At 37.4% G+C, this 21833-nt stretch overlaps 1 protein-coding gene across 2 annotated transcripts in view; it reads left to right on the plus strand.

The window, feature by feature from the left end:
• Positions 1 to 21833, plus strand: part of klhl3 (kelch-like family member 3) — a 67780-nt gene that overhangs the window by 10555 nt on the left and 35392 nt on the right. Inside the window, exons 1-3 of one of the 2 annotated variants that reach the window (XM_028812969.2) lie at positions 3515 to 3804; positions 5608 to 5730; positions 8444 to 8550. In XM_028812969.2, coding sequence (XP_028668802.1) covers positions 3776 to 3804; positions 5608 to 5730; positions 8444 to 8550 — 259 coding nt within the window. In that variant the 5' untranslated portion in view covers positions 3515 to 3775. Of the gene's footprint in view, positions 1 to 3514; positions 3805 to 5607; positions 5731 to 8443; positions 8551 to 21833 lie in introns of those variants that run through there. The other variant, XM_028812970.2, reaches the window with a different exon arrangement.

Below are 21833 nucleotides of genomic sequence, written 5' to 3' on the forward strand. Positions count from 1 at the left end.
CCCCTGACGTTGTCATGCATGCATACAAGCATGTGGGGGCCATACAAACTACTGAATATGATTTTGAGTTGCAATGAAATTTCGGTAAAATTGACTAGCCTGCAGTCCATCAATTGTTCACTATGAATTTTGGGGTGTCTTTGAATTCAGCCCTCTGTAGGTTGATCATTTTCATTTCCACCAAATGATGTGACATCCTTTCGTTCCTAGCACATTACCCAGTCCATATCAGCAGAGATATCCAGCAGGATTTTTTTTCCCCCCATTGACATCTGATGTGTTTTCAAAATGTTTTTTGAGCAGTATATAAAGCTTTCTGAGTTACCTGCACACCAGAAAGACCCTCCCAAAACTTTCTGAACAGCTTTAATATAGTGTTCTAAAACCCATACCTCCCCCACCGACATGTGAAAAGAGCATTAACTCCACAGTGATCAGTACCTTTAAATGATAGACCTTCGTAAGCATGAGTTTCCAGCCAGACCTTGGTATATGGTTTTACTTTTCAATACTTATACATATCCTAGAAAGTTAATGCTATAGCTTTCTGTTCCTTGCATAACATGAAAGCAGTGTTGGCATTTTTGCTGACTTCAGAGCTTTTACATTTTCTTAATAATGAAATTTTAGATATTTAGCAAAGAACATTTTTTTTATCCTCCGGTCAATATGACGATTTAATAACCATTCACTGTAGTGTGTCAACAGCATGAGTGTTCCCTTCATCTGGTGGAGCCAATGTACATCTACAAAAGTAGAAAATTGTTAAGGGTTCTTTCCACTGGGTGAACAGTTGATAAGGATATTGTTTTGGCTTTGTAGTGTTAATGAAGGTAGTGCACCAGAAGTTTTTAACATGAACAAGTATTGTATTTTGATCTAAATTCTGCAAATGATGCCATATCTGGGATATGGGTTTAGTGAACAATCGGTAGGCTTATCATAATAGGGTGAAGTACTAGATCTATATGCATTTAAATTGGGTTTTGCACAGTTTGAGTGCTGCATACCTTTGCAAAAGGCAAATAAATAATCTAGATCACTACAGTTTTGTGATAAATCCCATTGTTGGCATTGTTACCATTGCAGTGAAAAATTCAGTGTTGCTTGAAAAATCAGATGTAAATAAATCAGTTGACATCATCTTATCAATGTTTATTACTTCACCTTGAGCCATTTTATAAGGAGGAGCACTTTCTATAGCAAAATTAATGACAATGCACTTAACAAAGTGGGCAGGGGTAGAATAGAACTAAGCTCACAAGAATACAGTTCCAAAATACAAAAGCACAATACAGTAAAGTGAAGATATAGATATACGCGCTTATGCTTTTAATTTTTTTCTCTATTGATTTAGTTTTACAAATGTTGCTTTGTACAAGGTGTGCTATGATTGCCATGGACTGTTTATAATCAATCCTTTAATGAATGAATGTAGATATGATTTCTGTTTTTTAAGTGTTGCTTTAACATTTGCATTGTTTTCCTTTTATTAAATAGACTACCAGTTCTGAAGACGGTTACTTGCTGTGTAAATGAATACGGAATCAGAGTGTTGCATGCTCTATTACTTTTAAAAGTGCATAAAGCACAAGGGAATCCGATGTTTACTGGGCTCTGAATATTTCATTGTATGTCCCTTCAGGGAGTTTCTCTCTGATATGTGCATGCCCAGTGTAAGAGAAGGTCCACGTCATATGCATTTTCAGCCTCTTTGCTGTAGACAAAGATACTTTTGTAAGTGATACGAAAACTTCACTGTGGAAGGAGATCATTTTCATTTAGAAGTATCATTTTTAAATGAAAATGCAGTAATGTGGATGTACAGTTAGGTCCATAAATATTTGGACAGATACAGCTTTTTTCTAATTTTGGTTCTGTACGTTACCACAATGAATTTTAAATAAAACAACTCAGATGCAGTTGAAGTGCAGACTTTCAGCTTTAATTCAGTGGGGTGAACAAAACGATTGCATAAAAATGTGAGGCGATTAAAGTATTTTTTGAACACAATCCCCTCATTTCAGGGGCTCAAAAGTAATTGGACAAATTGAATAACTGGAAATAAAATGTTCATTTCTAATACTTGGTTGAAAACCCTTTGCTGGCAATGACAGCCTGAAGTCTTGAACTCATGGACATCACCAGATGCTGGGTTTCCTCCTTTTAAATGCTCTGCCAGGCCTTTACTGCAGCGGCTTTCAGTTGCTGTTTGTTTGTGGGCCTTTCTGTCTGAAGTTTAGTCTTCAACAAGTGAAATGCATGCTCAATTGGGTTAAGATCAGGTGACTGACTTGGCCATTCAAGAATTTTCCACTTCTTTGCTTTAATAAACTCCTGGGTTGCTTTGGCTGTATGTTTTGGGTCATTGTCCATCTGTATCATGAAACACAGCCCAATCAATTTGACTGTATTTAGCTGGATTTGAGCAGACAGTACGTCTCTGAACACCTCAGAATTCATTCGGCTGCTTCTGTCCTGTGTCACATCATCAATAAACACTAGTGTCCCAGTGCCACTGGCAGCCATGCACGCCCAAGCCATCACACTGCGTCCACCGTGTTTTACAGATGATGTGGTATGCTTTGGATAATGAGCTGTTCCACACCTTCTCCATACTTTTTTCTTGCCATCATTCTGGTAGAGGTTGATCTTGGTTTCATCTACCCAAAGAATGTTTTTCCAGAACTGTGCTTTTTTAGATGTTCTTTAGCAAAGTCCAATCTAGCCTTTCTATTCTTGAGGCTTACGAGTAGCTTGCACCTTGCAGTGCACCCTCTGTATTTACTTTCATGCAGTCTTCTCTTTATGGTAGACTTAGATATCGATACGCCTACCCCCTGGAGAGTGTTGTTCACTTGGTTGGCTGTTGTGAAGGGGTTTCTCTTCACCTTAGAAATGATTCTGCGATCATCCACCACTGTTGTCTTCCGTGGATGTCCAGGTCTTTTTGCGTTGCTGAGTTCACCAGTGCTTGCTTTCTTTCTCAGGATGTACCAAACTGTAGATTTTGCCACTCGTAATATTGTAGCAATTTCTCGGAAGGTTTTTTCTGTTTTCGCAGCTTAAGGATGGCTTCTTTCACCTGCATGGAGAGCTCCTTTGACCACATGTTGTCTGTTCACAGCAAAATCTTCCACATGCAAGCGCCACACCTCAAATCAACTCCAGGCCTTTTATCTGCTTAATTGATAATGACATAATGACGGACTTGCCCACACCTGCCCATGAAATAACCTTTGAGTCAATTGTCCAATTACTTTTAAGCCCCTGAAATGAAGGGATTTTGTTAAAAAAATGCTTTAGTTGCCTGACATTTTTATGCAATCGTTTTATTCACCCCACTGAATTAAAGCTGAAAGTCTGCACTTCAACTGCATCTGAGTTGTTTCATTTAAAATTCATTGTAGTAATGTACAGAACCAAAATTAGGAAAAAAGTTGTCTGTCCAAATATTTATGGACCTAACTATAGCCTTAAACTGAATTGCTCCCTTATACCTGACTAGGTATCTGGTTCTTGGTAATACTGGTGGTTAAAGCAAATGTTACTCTCTCTCTGTCTTTTATACTATTCCTGATTCCAACCTCTTTGTTACATAATTTGAACCTTCACTGACTTTACTCCTGACTCCAGACTCAATACAGCTTTATTCATGAAGTGGCTTCAAACCACGCCCCAGACTGTCTTCACAGCAAGTTTTCACACAACCTAATTTTTGGTCCACTGTAGTCATCAGAATAGACCCACCCTAGTGGTCTGTTCCCTGGTTTTCATGATAGCTTCTCTGCTTATTTACCCACAGTGAGTAATAATTTCACTTTAAATTGGGAGTTTTATGCTAGTTTCTAATGCCTATTTTAAGACTGGATTGTATTGCCCTCGTTCCAGTCATATCTGAGCTTGCCCTTGAATGAATCACCTACCACAACACCCCAGCTAATGAATAATGGTTTAGTTACTATAGGCATTATAGATTCCTCCTATATTGGCATGTGCAGGATCATTACTGATACCTTTATTACATACTTTTTTTTGTACCAGCCTGATGGCACCCCTGCCCCTGGCAACTACTAGACAGCTGGGTGCCTGTTCACAATGGTTATTGGGAAATTCAGAGGTAAACATCTCCTTACCTCCTTACATTTAAGCCCCAGTTTGGGGAGTCAAGCTGAAAAAACTCCTTTGTGAATATATTAATCTAAAAGATAAGAATATAGAAATGTTGAAATACAGAGTTTAAAATGAACTTCGGCATAGGCAGATTTATTCAGGTTATCATCTTGATTTATTCTCGCGGAATTAATGCCACCGCAATCCAGATTCTGTATCTATTTCATAAATATAGTTAATAGTATAATGGTATTTAGCATTGTTAGTTGGATATGCAGAATGATAATTGTGTGATTTGGGAAATAACAGCTGTTAGAAACACATGGGATCCAGTCATAAATGATTCTTTTTGCATCACAACTGTTGCTTATATTAATCTGTCATTTCATATTTCCTATTGTATCTTTCATAATGTATATTGCAAATAAGCACCTAAAATCTGAATTAAAGTACTTTATATCCCTTTGACAGTAAAGTAAAATCAACAGGACATAGCATTAAAAGATTAAAGATGTCTCGCAGTCTTATTCCAGGAAAGGAAAGATGAATATGTTTTCTCTGGATATTTAAATGTAAAGTAATTTTAGTGCATTGCCTTTGAAATATTATGACAAGATGCAGGAAAAATAGGCTCTGGATTCTGGTGAATTTTGAGGGTCCCAAAACACTATTCAGGATAGCTACCACTGCTGTGATCCACACAAATGCACATTTTGACACCTTTTTTCTACACTCTAATGACCAGAGGAGCTGGTGATGTACTTAACTTAGAATATGTATTTACTTCTGTCCTATTATAAAGGTGTGAGATGCAACTGATGAGAGTATAATACTCCTGGGGTATTACTGGGATGGAGACTTTTATATTAGGTGGTGCCCAGAATTTCAAGGCAGTCATAGCTTATACTGCTTATTTTTTTCATGAGTTTATGGTTGTTTCATGAAGACTTGTTGTGGCTCTCCTCACCGAACAGTTATTTCAGCTATATAGGAGAGCCTTAGAAGTTGTATATTCAAAATTGAAATATTATATCTTAAATGATCAGAGATTAATTTTAAGATTTTACTGTTTAAAGATGTGGTTCAGGGTTGCTCACACAGTACCAGGACATGATGCTTAGTGAAATGGTGGATAACCACTATTAATTTAGCATGTCCGTTCATTGTGTTAACATCACAGGTAGTGTCTTTGCCAGATAGGTAGCAACAGAAAGTGATTTCAGCCACTTAAGTCTTGGTATTATTTGGGTAATTTTTATAGCAAGCATCACCACAAGTCATTTTGCAAAGCAAATGAGAGTGCAATACATAGCAGAACAAAATAACAAGGCTCACTGTAGCAGTTATGAAATAAACTGAAAATACCATTAAAATACTGCAGTTTTGTTTCTCTTGTATTTGAACACAGGATATGAATGAATGAATGAATAAAAGGTTGTCAATCATAAAGATTCTTAATGTATTCCATACTAAGCAGCCTCTTCTCTAATTTAGGAGCAGAAAGTCTAGCCCCCAGCCTCCTGCGGATACTGAGGAAGAAGAGAAGGAGCAGGGTGTGGTCACGGTTAACCAGTCCCACATGAAGAAGGCTTTTCGTGTAATGAATGAGTTGAGAAGGTGAGTGTGCACTATGAGAAAGCCTATTTAATTTCTTGATGTTGAAGTATGTGGAGGTTATATTTTTGCTTGGAAATGTTTCTGATTAAGAAAAGTAAGATTTTTTTAGTCAAATACGGTGTTTTCCCTATATATGAGGATTTAAAGCTTTTATTTGATTTTTAGATATTGTAAATTATTTTTGGGTAGTATTAGTGCTGCTGTCCTACAGCACCAGAATCCTTTGTTTGCATTCAAACCTGGGATACTGTCTTTGTGGAGCTTGTTCATTTTCCATTGTCTGCATTGATTTTTACTTGTTTTGTTTTTCTTCTTCTTTTTTATACATTTCAAAAATATGTGCACTTGGTTAATCGATGAGTCTAAACTGTCCATGTATAAATGAGTATAGGTGTGTCCTTGAGTATACATTGCGTTTGACTTCTCCTACCTTGTTTGATGCGGCTAGTATAGGTTGTGATTTTCCTGATCCTGAAATGATTAATAGTGTGCTGATGGATAGATGGATGTACATGTAGAAAGAATCCATCCATTCATTATCTAATTTGTTTACAGTCCAGGGTTGTGGGATTCAGAGCCCAAGTCAGTAGCATTATATGAAAGACCTCCTGCAAATAACATCTATGTACGACCCAAATTCCAAAAAGTTGGGATGCTGTGTAAATAAAAACAGAATGCAATGATTTGCAAATCTCATAAACCCATATTTTATTCACAATACAACACAGAATACATATCAAATGTTTAAACTGAGAAAATGTACATTTTAAGAAAAGAATAAGGTCATTTTGAATTTCATGGCAGCAACACGTCTCAAAAAAGTTGGGACGATGCTACGTTTACCACTGTGGTAGCATTCCGTCTTCTTTTAACAACAGTCCGCAAATGTCAGAGAACTGAGGAGACCATTTGTTGGACTTGTGGGAGAGGAATGTTATCCCATTCTTGTCCGATATCGGATTCTAGCTGCTCAACAGTCTTGGGTTGTCTTTGTCATATTTTTCGTTTCATGATGTCCCAAATATTTTCAATTGGTGAATGGTCTGGAGTGTAGGCAGGCCATTTCAGCACTTAGTGTCTTCTACTACAAGGCCATGCTGTTGTAATAGATGCAGTATTCGATTTAGCATTGCCTTGCTGGAATATGCAAGGCTTTTCCTGAAAAAGATGTTGTCTGGATGGGACCATATGCTGTTCTAAATCCTGTATATACCTTTCATTATGGATGGTGCCTTTCCAGATGTGCAAGATGCCAATTCCATAGGCACTAATGCACCCCTATACCATCAGAGGTATAGGCTTTTGAACTGCGTGTTGATAACAAGCTGGGTGGTCCATCTCCTCTTTAGTCCAGAGGACACAGCATCCATGTTTTCCAAAAAGAATTTCAAATTTCAATTTGCCTGACCACAGAACAGTTTTCCAGTTTGCCTCAGTCCATTTTAAATGAGCTTTGGCCCAGAAAAGATGGCAGTGTTTCTGGATCATGTTCACATATGGCTTCTTCTTTGCATGATAATTCTTAAATCTGCATTTGTGAATGGTACGTCAAAAAGTGTTCACAGAAAATGATTTCTAGAAGTGTTCCTGAGCCCATGCAGTGATTTCCATGAAAGAACCATGCCTGTTTTAAATGCAATTCTGCTTGAGGGCCTGAAGATCAAGGGCGTCCAATACTGATTTTCGGCCTTGTTCCTTTTGCACAGAGATTTCTCCAGATCCTCTGAATTTTACGTTGAAGAACATTATTCTGAAATTGTGACACAATTTGTAGACACATTTTTTTTGCAAATTGGTGAACCTCTGGCCATCTTTACTTCTCTACCCCAGTAAGATGCTCTTTTTATACCAAATCGTATTACTGACCTGTTGCCAGTTAACCTGGTTGGTTGCAAAATGTTTTTCCTGCTGTTTCTTTTTAGTACCACTTACTTTTCCAGGGTTATGGTGCGCCCATCCTAACTTTTTTGAGATGTGTTGCTGCCATCAAATTTAAAATGAACTAATATATTTCATGAAATAGTAAAATGTCTCACTTTCATCATTTAATGTTTTCTTTGTTCTATTCCAAATAAAATATGGGTTTATTTGATTTACAAATCATTTCATTTTTGTTTTTATTTTACACAGCATTTGAGCTTTTTTGGAATTGGGCTTGTAATATAGATATTTAATTTACAAATAGCAGGGGACTGCAGAAAATAAAATAGGATGCCTTCTGTGGGAATTTTCGCATGCATTTTGGGAGAGCAGAGTATTTTTATTGCTAATTTTGCCAATATATCACCTTTTCAAGAAGATTGTTTTAATGATTTGTGTTGTATAAAGCCAAATTGGCATTCTGTAAGGCTGCCTTTGAATGCATGGCCTTAATTATTTATGAAATAGTCCATTGTCTTAAGTATCATCTTCTATACAGTATCTATAAATGGTTGGATAGCTTGAATCTCTAACCTCTTTTTCCAGTGCACTCAGGGAGCATATCTGAAAATTTTTTAATTATGAGTTAAAGCTATTATAGTTTGCTTAATTACATACATATATTCTTTGTAGGATCTGTTGCTATTTTTGAAGTTTTCTTAAATGTGCTCAACTGTAGGTGTATGTGTAGGTCCCTTGATCATATTGAACTTAGTTTCTAGGAACTAAACATCACTTTATAATCAAGAGATGCACAGTATATAATCTTTGGTATATCCATGTGTATTTACAGTAAGAAGATGCTGTGTGATGTTACAATAGTAGCTGAGGATGTAGAAATATCTGCCCACCGCATTGTGTTGGCTGCCTGTAGTCCGTATTTCTGTGCTATGTTCACAGGTAAGTTTATTGAAGATTCTGGATCTTGTTTTTTGATACAGTAAATGGGGTGTAGTTGAACCATTTTATATTATAATTGGGGAAATCCTGTTGATTATATTGATGTTCATTATGTATGGATTGAGCCCTTCAATGAAATCCTTGTAGTGCCGCTCTTTTTTTAACCAAATGCAAGTAACCTTTAATTAGAAAATGTGTTTTCTTTAAGGGCTATTCTGACATTCTTGTATTTGTTTTATCTTGTTCAGTACAACTCATTTTTTGATGCTGGCAGCCTTGAACCTGATTTCAAGATGGTATTATGCACAGTTTATCAGAAAGTATTGCTGCAAAAAGCAGTTTATCCCTTATATGGATGACTGAATTTCCTTAAGAATAAGTATAAATACAGATTTTTCTGTTCAGACCAGAAGGGTATTCCATGAAGCATGTTTATGAAATCTTGACTTAACTGAGTGTCGCTTTAATAAGACTAATCTTACAATTGAGGCTCAATTGGTTCCACAAACGCAGTGTTTCTTGTTAACCTAAGTTGGATTTAGGCAATCCACAATTATGTGTGCATATTTGATATTTAAGCAGCCCAGAGAAATAATTGTTGAGTACACTTATCATGGCTCAAAAAACAAAGCAGAGTGCAGTGTCCACAGATTGAGAACCTGTAACTTTAAGTATGAGGCTGATGGGATGCATGGTATATAATATGATAGCTTGAAAAACTTCGAGTTTAATTAATTTTTGTAAAATAAAACATACAGTATATCAGACAGTGGCAGTCTTTTTAGAACCTGAACAATAAGTAATAGTTGATCAGTAATAACATAAAAATGAAATGCATACACTATTAAAATAGTGAGAGAGGCTATGTGGCAGTCTGTGCCAGACCATAAAAATATGTAAGTATAGTGTTTGTATTGCATTATTAATTGTTAATGAAAATGTTCAAATTAAAAAAAAAAGTTTAATTTGAATTGCCCATTTTGATTTGTAAATGTACAAGTTACAAAAATGTTGTATTTTTAATATCACACTATTGAAAAAAGAACATATATGGACTATTTTAATGTAACTGCATTGACAAGTAGCATTTGCCTTGGGATGAGCAACCAGCAGAATAAGTTGGCATTTCATCTTGCAAATGAGCAGCATCAAAGCCAGCTGCTGGGAAGCCTGTGAAAATGTCAAGCCTGCCAATGTTGTATTCCAACAGTGATGTGTCAACAGTGAGCTACCTAAAGAGTAATGTAAAGAGCAAGAATCTGATGTCACTCAGCACCAGTGAGTACTGGTGTGACAATAAAATAATAATAAAGAGGTCCAATGAGACTATTATCTCAGGGAGCACTTTGATAAGGGCAGCTTTTTCATGCAACTTTTTTTTTTTTTTTTTAATTGCGAAATAATAATATAAAAAAATTAAGTGTAAATGTTAAGAATTACATACTGATCCAGCATCTTATTTATGTACAACTTTTAAAAAGGGTGAGAAATATTTTAATTTTTAAAGTTTCAAATCTGGTATAATGCAGTTTGTAACACCTCACCACACAGTAACCCCCATTAGAATCAAAAAGTCACACGTGCATTTTGATGCCAAAAAAGTGTTAATTTTCGAGATTTTTACATATCAGTATAGGTGCTGTCTTTAGGGGGAGAAATCATGGAACAATACTAGAGAAAAGCTGCAATGGTAAAAATAAGTTGAAAAGCCCACACCAGCTGCATTTGTCTTTATGTGTTGCTTTAGCCAACTGAAGTACAGTGGAGCTGCAGTTTTTTTGGTTCATATGCAGTTTTTTTCCCCAAATCAATTTTGTAAGTGTTTGAAATGCAATGAAACTGTGTACCATTATTCAATTGTAAGTCTGCAAAATTAATAAAAATAAATCGATAACACAGATACAACCTAATAAACATGAATATCTGGTACTTGCTTACCTTAAAATGTTTACAGTGCATATTGTCTGAGAATTGATCAGCTCATGATTGCAAGATACTTTGACTGGAATCACCACTGCTGAATCTATCTGTAATATTTCTCTGGAAAAACATGTGTTTGAGTGCCTGAGATGTCACATTAAAGAAAACATGTAGTAATTAGGCTGTATTGGCAGGCTTTGTTTTTTTTTTTTTTCCTTTTTATTTCACATTACTTGAAAATGATCAAGTGACATGAGTGAAAAATACATAATCTTTGAAGAACAGTATAAACAAATATTATTTAGGGTGTCTGCCTTTTTAAACTGCCAGCCTACCAGGTAACTTGCTGTGATGTTGACAGTGTAACTATTTTTTTTTACTCTGCTTCCCCATATACAATAACCATTTTACAGATTACATTAGGCTCTCAAAATAAATTGACTAGCCAAATAATCACAAGATTCAATGAAACCAAAGTATAATGAGTGTCTTTAAACTAGTGCTGGGCAACGATTAAAATTTTTAATCTCGATTAACTGCATGATTGTCTGTGATCAATTGCAGGCAATCACATTTTTATGTGCAAAATTCAATAATGAACTCAAGAGTAGTGTATTGCGTGTATTTGGTTTGCAAACACCTTAAACAAATAAGGTGCTTTTTAACAGCCGCATTCCCTTTACATAGTAGCAGTTAAAATATTTCTTGTAAATCTCAACTTAAACATTAATGTAATCAAATCAAATATAAAACCAAAGCTATTTGCCACTGCCAGGGCATTAACATTTTATCTAGTTTGTTATAGAAAAACAACTTACCCTCAAGAGTCCAGAGCCACGATCAAGTTAACATTTCTAAATCTGTTTTCTTTTTTATCTGAATAGATACCAGCAGAAACATTTTCTTTTATCAGGGAGCAGCATAAACAGTCTATGTTCAGTAGCAACTCTTTGAGAGCTAATATTTTTTCCAAAAAACTCAGTTTTCTGAAAAGAGCACAAAGCAGTGGTTTCACACATACATCAACATAAAACATCTGTTGCTGCCTGTTGTGCCTGCTGTCGGTGCCTGTTTGCAGTTTGCGGTAGCAGCGGCGGCTGCGAGGAGGGCGGCTCGACGGCCAGCAGGAATGCATGGTGGGCTGGATGTCTTTGTGAGACGGATGCGTGGGGGTGGCAGTTGCAGTGAGATGCAATATGGTTTGTATCTCCTGTCATCGTAAGTGTCTGTCCTTCCAGGCGATCGTTGCCATAGGTGCATCAGCTACACAAATGTGTCCAGCACCATGATCAGCCGGGGACCGATCAGCTGATGCCGGTACCTCAGTTTCGTTATTGATCTACAACTCCAGATCACTTGCATCAAAACCGGAGTCAAACAAATCAGAGTCCAATTCAGCAATAATACGAAAAAAGTCATCCACGGATTATAACAAAAACTGTGTTAATGCGTGATAAAATAATTGTCGGAGTTAATTAATTAATGCGTTAACGCGATAATAATGTGTTAACTTGCACAGCCCTGCTTTAAACATTTACCTATATGATTCTTGTTTAATATATCCTCGCAAATGTATGTGAAGAAGGCAATATTGCCATCCAGTCAATGCATGGTGTCATTTTTTCCAGTGAGACTCTGGCTGTGGAGAACTTTTTAGCATGCCTTGAATGAATGTGAAAAGTATAATAATCAAGTTACTGGTGGTGGTATACTTGGGGCTGAATTTTTAGCAAAACATTTAAATTTCATTGCTGCCTTGTTGATGGTTTATTTTGCTTTGTGTCTTCTGTGCTATCCATTGATTGGATGGTGAGATTGACTTCTTTGCAGACATTTAGTTGGAATGATGAGATGTAAACTAGAATAATATGTTTAAATGTTTAGAAATAATCATTAAACTTTAGTTTCTTTACATTTTGTGATTTATATTAGCCTAATCAGTTTCGTTCATGGGTATAAATATAATTTACATTTTTATAACTTGTGGGATTGCATAGTAAAATTACAATTCTACTGTCATCATCAGTGTTAACTATCTAATTAGATGGTGGTTCAAATATAGAGCTACAGTGATCCCTCGCTATATCGCGCTTCGCCTTTCGCAGCTTCACTCCATCGCGGATTTTATATGTAAGCATATTTAAATATATATCGCGGATTTTTCGCTGCTTCGCGGGTTTCTGCGGACAATGGGTCTTTTAATTTCTGGCACATGCTTCCTCAGTTGGTTTGCCCAGTTGATTTCATACAAGGGACGCTATTGGCAGATGGCTGAGAAACTACCCAACTTACTTTCTCTCTCTCTCTCTCTCTCTTGCGCTGACGTAGGGGGGTGTGAGCAGGGGGGCTGTGTGCAGCTGCTTCCTGAAGGACATGCTGCACAGTGCTTCGCATACTTAAAAGCTCAAAGGGCACGTATTGATTTTTGACTTTGTTTTTCTGTGGCTCTCTCTCTGTCTCTTCCTGCTCCTGACAGAGGGGGTGTGAGCTGCCGCCTTCAACAGCTTTGTACCGGCGGTGCTTCGCATACTTAAAAGCCCTATTGATTTTTTTTTTTGACTGCTTGCTTTGCACTCCTTTGAAAAGGAAGATATGTTTGCATTCTTTTAATTGTGAGACAGAACTGTCATCTCTGTCTTGTCATGGAGCACAGTTTAAACTTTTGAAAAAGAGACAAATGTTTGTTTGCAGTGTTTGAATAACGTTCCTGTCTCTCTACAACCTCCTGTGTTTCTGCGCAAATCTGTGACCCAAGCATGACATTCTAAAAATAACCATATAAACATATGGTTTCTACTTCGCGGATTTTCCTATTTCGCGGGTGGCTCTGGAACGCAACCCCCGCAATGGAGGAGGGATTACTGTACTGCAATTTTCAATTATCCATCCATCCATTATCCAACCCGCTATATCCTAACAAAGGATCATGGGGGTCTGCTGGAGCCAATCCCAGCCAGCACAGGGCGCAAGGCAGGAACAAATCCTGGGCAGGGAGCCAGCCCACCGCAGGGCACACACACACACACACACCCTCCCCTACACACTAGGGACAATTTAGGATTGCTAATGCACCTAACCTGCATGTCTTTGGACTGTGGGAGGAAACCGGAGCACCCGGAGGAAACCCACGCAGACACGGGTAGAACATGCAAATTCCATGCAGGGAGGACCCAGGAAGCAAACCCAGGTCTCCTTACTGCGAGGCAGCAGCACTGCCACTGCCCCACCGTGCTGCCTTAATTTTTAATTATGTCTCCTGCAATTCAAATATATATTTTTTTTGCTCATGATAGATAGATATGACCTTTTTAGAAAAATGAGAAATGCAATAATAATAAAGAAAGCCTGCCAATGCAACTGAATTTCTAAGTGCTTTCTGCAATGTGATGCCTCAAGCTCATCTCAGAGTCTTGCAGATACTTTTGGCAGTGATGTTTCTGGTCAGAGCATCTTTCAGCACTGGCCATGGTATGCTAACCAATTTGGAGGTGCCCTGCATTGTAAAAAATATGAAGTCTGAATGTAGCTGGTATTCATGTTTGTTTATTAGGTCCCATCTGTCTGATGAATACAGTGGTGTGAAAAACTATTTGCCCCCTTCCTGATTTCTTATTCTTTTGCATGTTTGTCACACAAAATGTTTCTGATCATCAAACACATTTAACCATTAGTCAAATATAACACAAGTAAACACAAAATGCAGTTTTTAAATGATGGTTTTTATTATTTAGGGAGAAAAAAAATCCAAACCCACATGGCCCTGTGTGAAAAAGTAATTGCCCCCTTGTTAAAAAATAACCTAACTGTGGTGTATCACACCTGAGTTCAATTTCCGTAGCCACCCCCAGGCCTGATTACTGCCACACCAGTTTCAATCAAGAAATCACTTAAATAGGAGCTGCCTGACACAGAGAAGTAGACCAAAAGCACCTCAAAAGCTAGACATCATGCCAAGATCCAAAGAAATTCAGGAACAAATGAGAACAGAAGTAATTGAAATCTATCAGTCTGGTAAAAGTTATAAAGCCATTTCTAAAGCTTTGGGACTCCAGCGAACCACAGTGAGAGCCATTATTCACAAATGGCAAAAACATGGAACAGTGGTGAACCTTCCCAGGAGTGGCCGGCCGACCAAAATTACCCCAAGAGCGCAGAGACGACTCATCCGAGAGGTCACAAAAGACCCCAGGACAACGTCTAAAGAACTGCAGGCCTCATTTGCCTCAATTAAGGTCAGTGTTCACGACTCCACCATAAGAAAGAGACTGGGCAAAAACGGCCTGCATGGCAGATTTCCAAGACGCAAACCACTGTTAAGCAAAAAGAACATTAGGGCTCGTCTCAATTTTGCTAAGAAACATCTCAATGATTGCCAAGACTTTTGGGAAAATACCTTGTGGACTGATGAGACAAAAGTTGAACTTTTTGGAAGGCAAATGTCCCGTTACATCTGGCGTAAAAGGAACACAGCATTTCAGAAAAAGAACATCATACCAACAGTAAAATATGGTGGTGGTAGTGTGATGGTCTGGGGTTGTTTTGCTGCTTCAGGACCTGGAAGGCTTGCTGTGATAGATGGAACCATGAATTCTACTGTCTACCAAAAAATCCTGAAGGAGAATGTCCGGCCATCTGTTCGTCAACTCAAGCTGAAGCGATCTTGGGTGCTGCAACAGGACAATGACCCAAAACACACCAGCAAATCCACCTCTGAATGGCTGAAGAAAAACAAAATAAAGACTTTGGAGTGGCCTAGTCAAAGTCCTGACCTGAATCCAATTGAGATGCTATGGCATGACCTTAAAAAGGCGGTTCATGCTAGAAAACCCTCAAATAAAGCTGAATTACAACAATTTTGCAAAGATGAGTGGGCCAAAATTCCTCCAGAGCGCTGTAAAAGACTCATTGCAAGTTATCGCAAACGCTTGATTGCAGTTATTGCTGCTAAGGGTGGCCCAACCAGTTATTAGGTTCAGGGGGCAATTACTTTTTCACACAGGGCCATGTAGGTTTGGATTTTTTTTTCTCCCTAAATAATAAAAACCACCATTTACAAACTGCATTTTGTGTTTACTTGTGTTATATTTGAGTAATGGTTAAATGTGTTTGATGATCAGAAACATTTTGTGTGACAAACATGCAAAAGAATAAGAAATCAGGAAGGGGGCAAATAGTTTTTCACACCACTGTATATATTTTTATTTATTTTGCAGATTCGGGATAGATATTGGTCGGTACAAGGTAGGGGTTTCAAAAGCTTCCAAATGTTGATTGGTATTGATGTTAACATATTAAAATTATTTCAATACTCATTTTTCATTGTATTGATTCTGCAGCATGCATTATGAATGCACTTCCAGTTCGCCATGGCTAAGATAGCAACCCCATTTCCACCCACTCACAGGTGTTAATACACCAACTTCACTATCTTTGGAGGCTTCACTAGCATGCTTACTTGACCAAGATGGAGTGGCATCTGTATCTGTTTTGTATTTGTGCAAATGGGGACATAGCCACAAGATGCATGCAAGCATACATGCAAGATTTGCTATTGCACAATACCAACTAAAGGGGCTAACACAATTAATTTATTCAAACACTTAAAGGTAGTGACAGTTGAAGCCTATATTGATCACTAGGCAGTAGAGTGCCCCTCAGGTAAGTTAAAGTCTGAGTGCCCTGAACACTAAGTGGTGCCCTTGGTGATCACTGAATGTTGCTTAATGAGTTGACTAAAAGACCATCACGTAAGACAGTATGAATCATTTTAAGAGGATCCTATTTATGAATTACGGAAACATTAATAAGTATAAACCTGTAAATTGTTGTGTTTCAAGTAGGGAAGTGACTTTGTTTCTATAGGTAAAACTTTTTCTGTTGTTTATTAAATATTTATAATGGCATTAAGACAGGGATTTGTAATTTTTTTCCCTCTGTGCCAGTTTTATTCTCTGTTGTTCATTCAGGGGCAACAATCTTTTGTACTGGCACTCCTTCACTCCCTTGATTTTTAAACTGCTACAATGAAGTGTACTGCTCTATTATGTTTCTTATTTTATTATGTGCTATTTTAAAAATTATATTTCATCACATTTACTGTATAATGTAAGGTGCTATAATTTGTTCGTGCTTAATTGTGTAAATAGGGGTACAACTCTTTCATGTGCTCTTTTTCTTCAGCTATGCTTCAGAGCATGAATTTAGAATGTTAGTGCTCATTTGCAGCCCTATAAAAGTATCTCTCATGGAAGAGCACCTTGAAATGCTAGCCATTCTTGCAAAAAAATTGGAACTTACAAAGACATCATAGTTTATTTACGCAATAATATAACGTGTACTGTTCGCTTTTATGCACCATCTTTAAGTGTGTTAGTGGTCTGTTTGTGTGTAACTTTTCTTAACAATTGTTTACAAAAGACCACATTAAAGTTTTTTTTTTTACTTGAATGCTTATTTAATGTTTGTTGTAAAATTTTTTAAAGCAATGCATATTAATACTTGCAGTGGTTATTAATTCTGCTTTTAATGACATTTGTAACATTACCTACTACATCCTCAGTGATGTACAGTGATCCCTCGCTATATCGCGCTTCGCCTTTCGCGGCTTCACTCCATCGCGGATTTTATATGTAAGCATATTTAAATATATATCGCGGATTTTTCGCTGCTTTGCGGGTTTCTGCGGACAATAGGTCTTTTAATTTCTGGTACATGCTTCCTCAGTTGGTTTGCCCAGTTGATTTCATACAAGGGACGCTATTGGCAGATGGCTGAGAAGCTATCCAGCTTACTTTCTCTCTCTCTCTCTCTCTCTCTCTCTCTCTCTTGCGCTGACGTAGGGGGGTGTGAGCAGGGGGGCTGTGTGCAGCTGCTTCCTGAAGGACATGCTGCACGGAGCTTCGCATACTTAAAAGCTCAAAGGGCACGTATTGATTTTTTTTATCTGTCTCTCGCTATCTCTCTCTATCTCTCTCTCTCTCTCTTTGTCTGCTCCTGACAGAGGGGGTGTGAGCTGCCGCCTTCAACAGCTTTGTACCGGCGGTGCTTCGCATACTTAAAAGCCAAAAAGCCGTATTGATTTTTTTTTTTGACTGCTTGCTTTGCACTCCTTTGAAAAGGAAGATATGTTTGCATTCTTTTAATTGTGAGACAGAACTGTCATCTCTGTCTTGTCATGGAGCACAGTTTAAACTTTTGAAAAAGAGACAAATGTTTGTTTGCAGTGTTTGAATAACGTTCCTGTCTCTCTACAACCTCCTGTGTTTCTGCGCAAATCTGTGACCCAAGCATGACATTCTAAAAATAACCATATAAACATATGGTTTCTACTTCGCGGATTTTCCTATTTCGCGGGTGGCTCTGGAACGCAACCCCCGCGATGGAGGAGGGATTACTGTATTTGTTTTCATCATTGTAAAACAAAGCAGTTTCAACACAGTTAAGAGTTTTTATTGTTTACAGAGCTTTGCTTTTACATTTTACAAAAGATTGCAACAACTTGAAGTATTTACATTTAATGACTAAAATTTCTATTTATTTTCATCAATATAAAGATTTGAATGCATACAGAAATGCAGTTTGATTGAGTTGCATAAAATACTTTGGCGGGTATTGAAAATGGTATCAAATTTCAATTCTTTTCTTAGTATAGTATTGAAGTTTGAAATTTTGGTATCATGAGAACCCTAGCACATAGTCATATATTTGAATTATGTGCAAAATTAACTTGAGCAATCAAAGAAGAAATCATGCACGATCCAAAATATGGAATTGAGACACTTTTAACTGCAGTGGAGCCTCAGTGGGCTGTAGCAACATATGGAGTAAATCGCAGTCGGTATGGACTTTTTAACTCATGTTTACCATTATGATTTTCCTGTAGCACCACTCCAGTATTTCTCACAATTTTTAAAGATAGTGTATTGAAATTATTAGAGTTCACACTTTTTTGTTGCATTATTTCAAACTGTTAAAGAAAAAATAAAAGTTACATGACAATGCTGCCCTTATCAAAGTGCTGCCTGAGGCGATTGCCTTGTTGCCTCACCACACGTTATAGTCAGACCTGACAGTGTAGTTAGGAGGGTTTGACATAATATTTAGGAGAGCTTAGCCCGACTTGTGAATTTGTGAATTTCCCATTGGGATTAATAAAGTATCTATCTATCGATCTATCGATCTATCGATCTATCGATCTATCTATCTATCTATCTACCCTCCTGTAGGTTATCCTGCCTCAGATTCAACTTAGAACTACAGGATGACAAACCTTGATCTCCAAGAATAAAATACACACATGGAGGCTAATACACCTTGATCAATGCCACTTACCAACCAGTGATATGTAACTCATACTGTAGTGTCCTTCTTTTGGGGACATCCTTCCTCAGCCTGCTAACCCTTTGTCTACTTTATCACTCAAGATATGCAAAGAAAGTGTAGAGATTTCATAGTAAAGCAGTTATTTATTTAGAATAGACAAAGAAATAAATGATAGATATAGTGAATAATAGTAAAATCAAGATATACCCTTGCTTTAAAGTCTAAAAGCTTAAACAATACTTTTGGTAAAGATAAAGGTTACATTTGCGTCCAAGGATGAGTGTTGCTGGGTGCTTTTAGATTTAGCAGATGGGCTGATGCATGGCATCTTTAATGTTTGGGAAAATTTTAAACTCTCTGATGTAATGTAGCCTGTATCTCTCTGATGTCACCACTCTGACAGGCTGGTCTTTATGCCAAAAGGCACATGCGGGGCAGAGTACCTTGTAATGTTACGCAGAGATAATAGGCTAGTAATGGGCAGCTCTTCCTATAAACTTTGACACAGAATTGTGATTGGATGGCCAGAACAGATTCCACTATAGGAACCCCAGAAGGGTGTAGGCGGCCAGTTGGCTGAGGTTTCTGAGACTGTGACTTTTGACTTTAACTTTCTATATTACAGTTTTAATCTCCATTGTCAATGGGCCATACTTCATCAGTTAATTAATGTACAGATATTCTTAGTTTCCATTTATGTGTAATCAGTTTCTACCTTGTTTTCTATGTGTTTTAACACATTTGCATTTATATGTGTACCAGTTCTGTATTTAATAATTAGTATAATCTATACTATGTAATTTAACTGAAACTTTTTCACAGCATTTTGCGACTGCACTCAGTGAAGGGGGGCTATGCAAAAAATAAGTTGTACTGTGATCCCTCGCTATATCACGCTTCGACTTTCGCGGCTTCACTCTATCGCAGTTTTTTCTCATACACGCTACGTCACTACGCATGCGCTTTCTGAGAACTTTTATCTAAGCCCCACAATGGCTCCTAAACGTGCTGCTTTTTCTAAGCCTTCTGACAATAAAACTAAGCGCCGGAGGAAGATGCTTACCCTCCAGGAGAAGGTGAAACTCTTGGATATGATCAAAGATGGCAAGAAAATCATGGAGGTTGCCCGCCATTGCGACTTTAATGAGTCTACTGTTTGCTCCATTCGTAAAGATGAAAAGAACATCTGTGAAACAGCTACCGTCTCTTTCAATAAGGAAGCAAAGCGCGTTGTGACAAGTCGTAATAAGTTCATAGTGAAAATGGAGTCTGTCCTAGCCATTTGGATCAGCGACAGCCGCAAGAACAACATTCCGTTGGATTCGCTGGTCATCCGGGAGAAGGCGAGGCAGCTCTATCAGCGCTTTACGGCGGAAGAACCTCAACCAGGACCCTCTTCTGCAACGTTCATGGATTTCACGGCGAGCAAGGGTTGGTTCGTTATTTCATGTCTAGAGGGCTCTAATAATGTTAAAAAACATATTTAGAAGATCGTAAACAGGTTTTCTATACACCAAACTGCGAAAATATTCAATTTATAAATAAAGAATCCTACTTCGCAGAAATTCATTTATCGCGGTAGAGTCTGGAACGGATGAACCACGATAAACGAGGGTTCACTGTATTATGTAATGCAAAACACTTTATCTTGTTAAGGGTGCTTTATCATTTTTGTTTTTCTCCTGTTCCATTGATGTCTCCATTTCCCACATGTGGATTCTACCAGGTAATGTTTTGGAATATGTGGTCATTCTAATCTAAGATCATAATGTAGATAACAATGAAAGAAAATGGGCCTGGACTTAAAAAGAAAAATATAAAAAATACATTGGTTAAAATAGTGTGTCTCACAGTGCAACTCAGAGCATTGCTCTTCACAAAGTTGTATAAGAGAATTAATTTACAGCTCATTGCAGTCTGTCTGAGCATAAACATGTAAATAAGGCCTAATAGTTTGCATTTAGTATAGTGCCTGCAGTCCTACAACAATGATTATCCTGTCCAAAACATATATTGCTTGTTTGTCAGTCTCTTCTGTTTTCTTTCCTTTCTTTTATGTAGATGTATAAGCAGTTCTCATATTTATAATCCTTGTGTTTATCAATAAATGTATTATTCTGTTTCTTAAAACAAGTGTGTTTTAGTATGAACATTACTAAATTATTTTACTTAATTTTTAGCATTGACAAAAGAAAAGACAATAATTAATTGATCAGCATAAATTGATTGATTCTTCTCACCCACCTTAGCATATTTTCCTCAAATTTATGTCTGTATTTTTGTTTTCCACTCCCAAACAGTCTAGTTTAAATACTTGCACACTTGTACAGAGGTCCTTATTTCCATGTATTTTTCCCTTTTTCTTGTAGATGCACCGAATGTTGTAAGTAAAGAAAGTGATTTTGGTTTTCCTTTGGCTGAGAAAACTAAAACCATCTTATTCACAACTTGTATTCTTCTATGCATTATAACTGAAGCTTTGATGGTGTAGCTTTTTTTTGCCTTTTTATCCAAATAAAAATTCTTACTGAACAAACTGGTTTAAGCTTTTTGAGGCAGATCTGCCATTATTGCATTCTGGGTTCTCACCCAGGGGCCCATGATGGTAAGGTGCCTTTTCACCAATTCCCAAATCTCCCCAAACCTCTGAACTGACCAATGATGATCAACACTCCCCTTGGTCAATGAGACGATCAAGATTGTGCATGTAGAAAACAAGTGTGAGAAATACCTTGTTGCTTTAAGTGAATGGGTGTCTGCATGCTGCTTTGTTAAAAGTGTGATCATCTGTCTGCTAAGGAGCTAAGTCACCCAGGGGCCTGCTGGGGTCTCAATGTGGGCTTGAAGCTGTTAGATTCTGTATGCATGTAAGATTAAATGATGGGTTTTCTTAAATTAATTATATTATATGTAGTAATTATAGAAATGGATTGGAGAATCCATGAATCCAAGCAGTTAGCCTAAAAAACATATTAAAAATATAACTTAAATTAGGTATGTTGTTTCATGTATGGCAGAGATGTAGCAAGCCCTTGAGGTTT

Source organism: Erpetoichthys calabaricus, chromosome 11 (genome assembly GCF_900747795.2).
Source record: "Erpetoichthys calabaricus chromosome 11, fErpCal1.3, whole genome shotgun sequence".
In the NCBI taxonomy this organism is placed as follows: domain Eukaryota; kingdom Metazoa; phylum Chordata; class Cladistia; order Polypteriformes; family Polypteridae; genus Erpetoichthys; species Erpetoichthys calabaricus.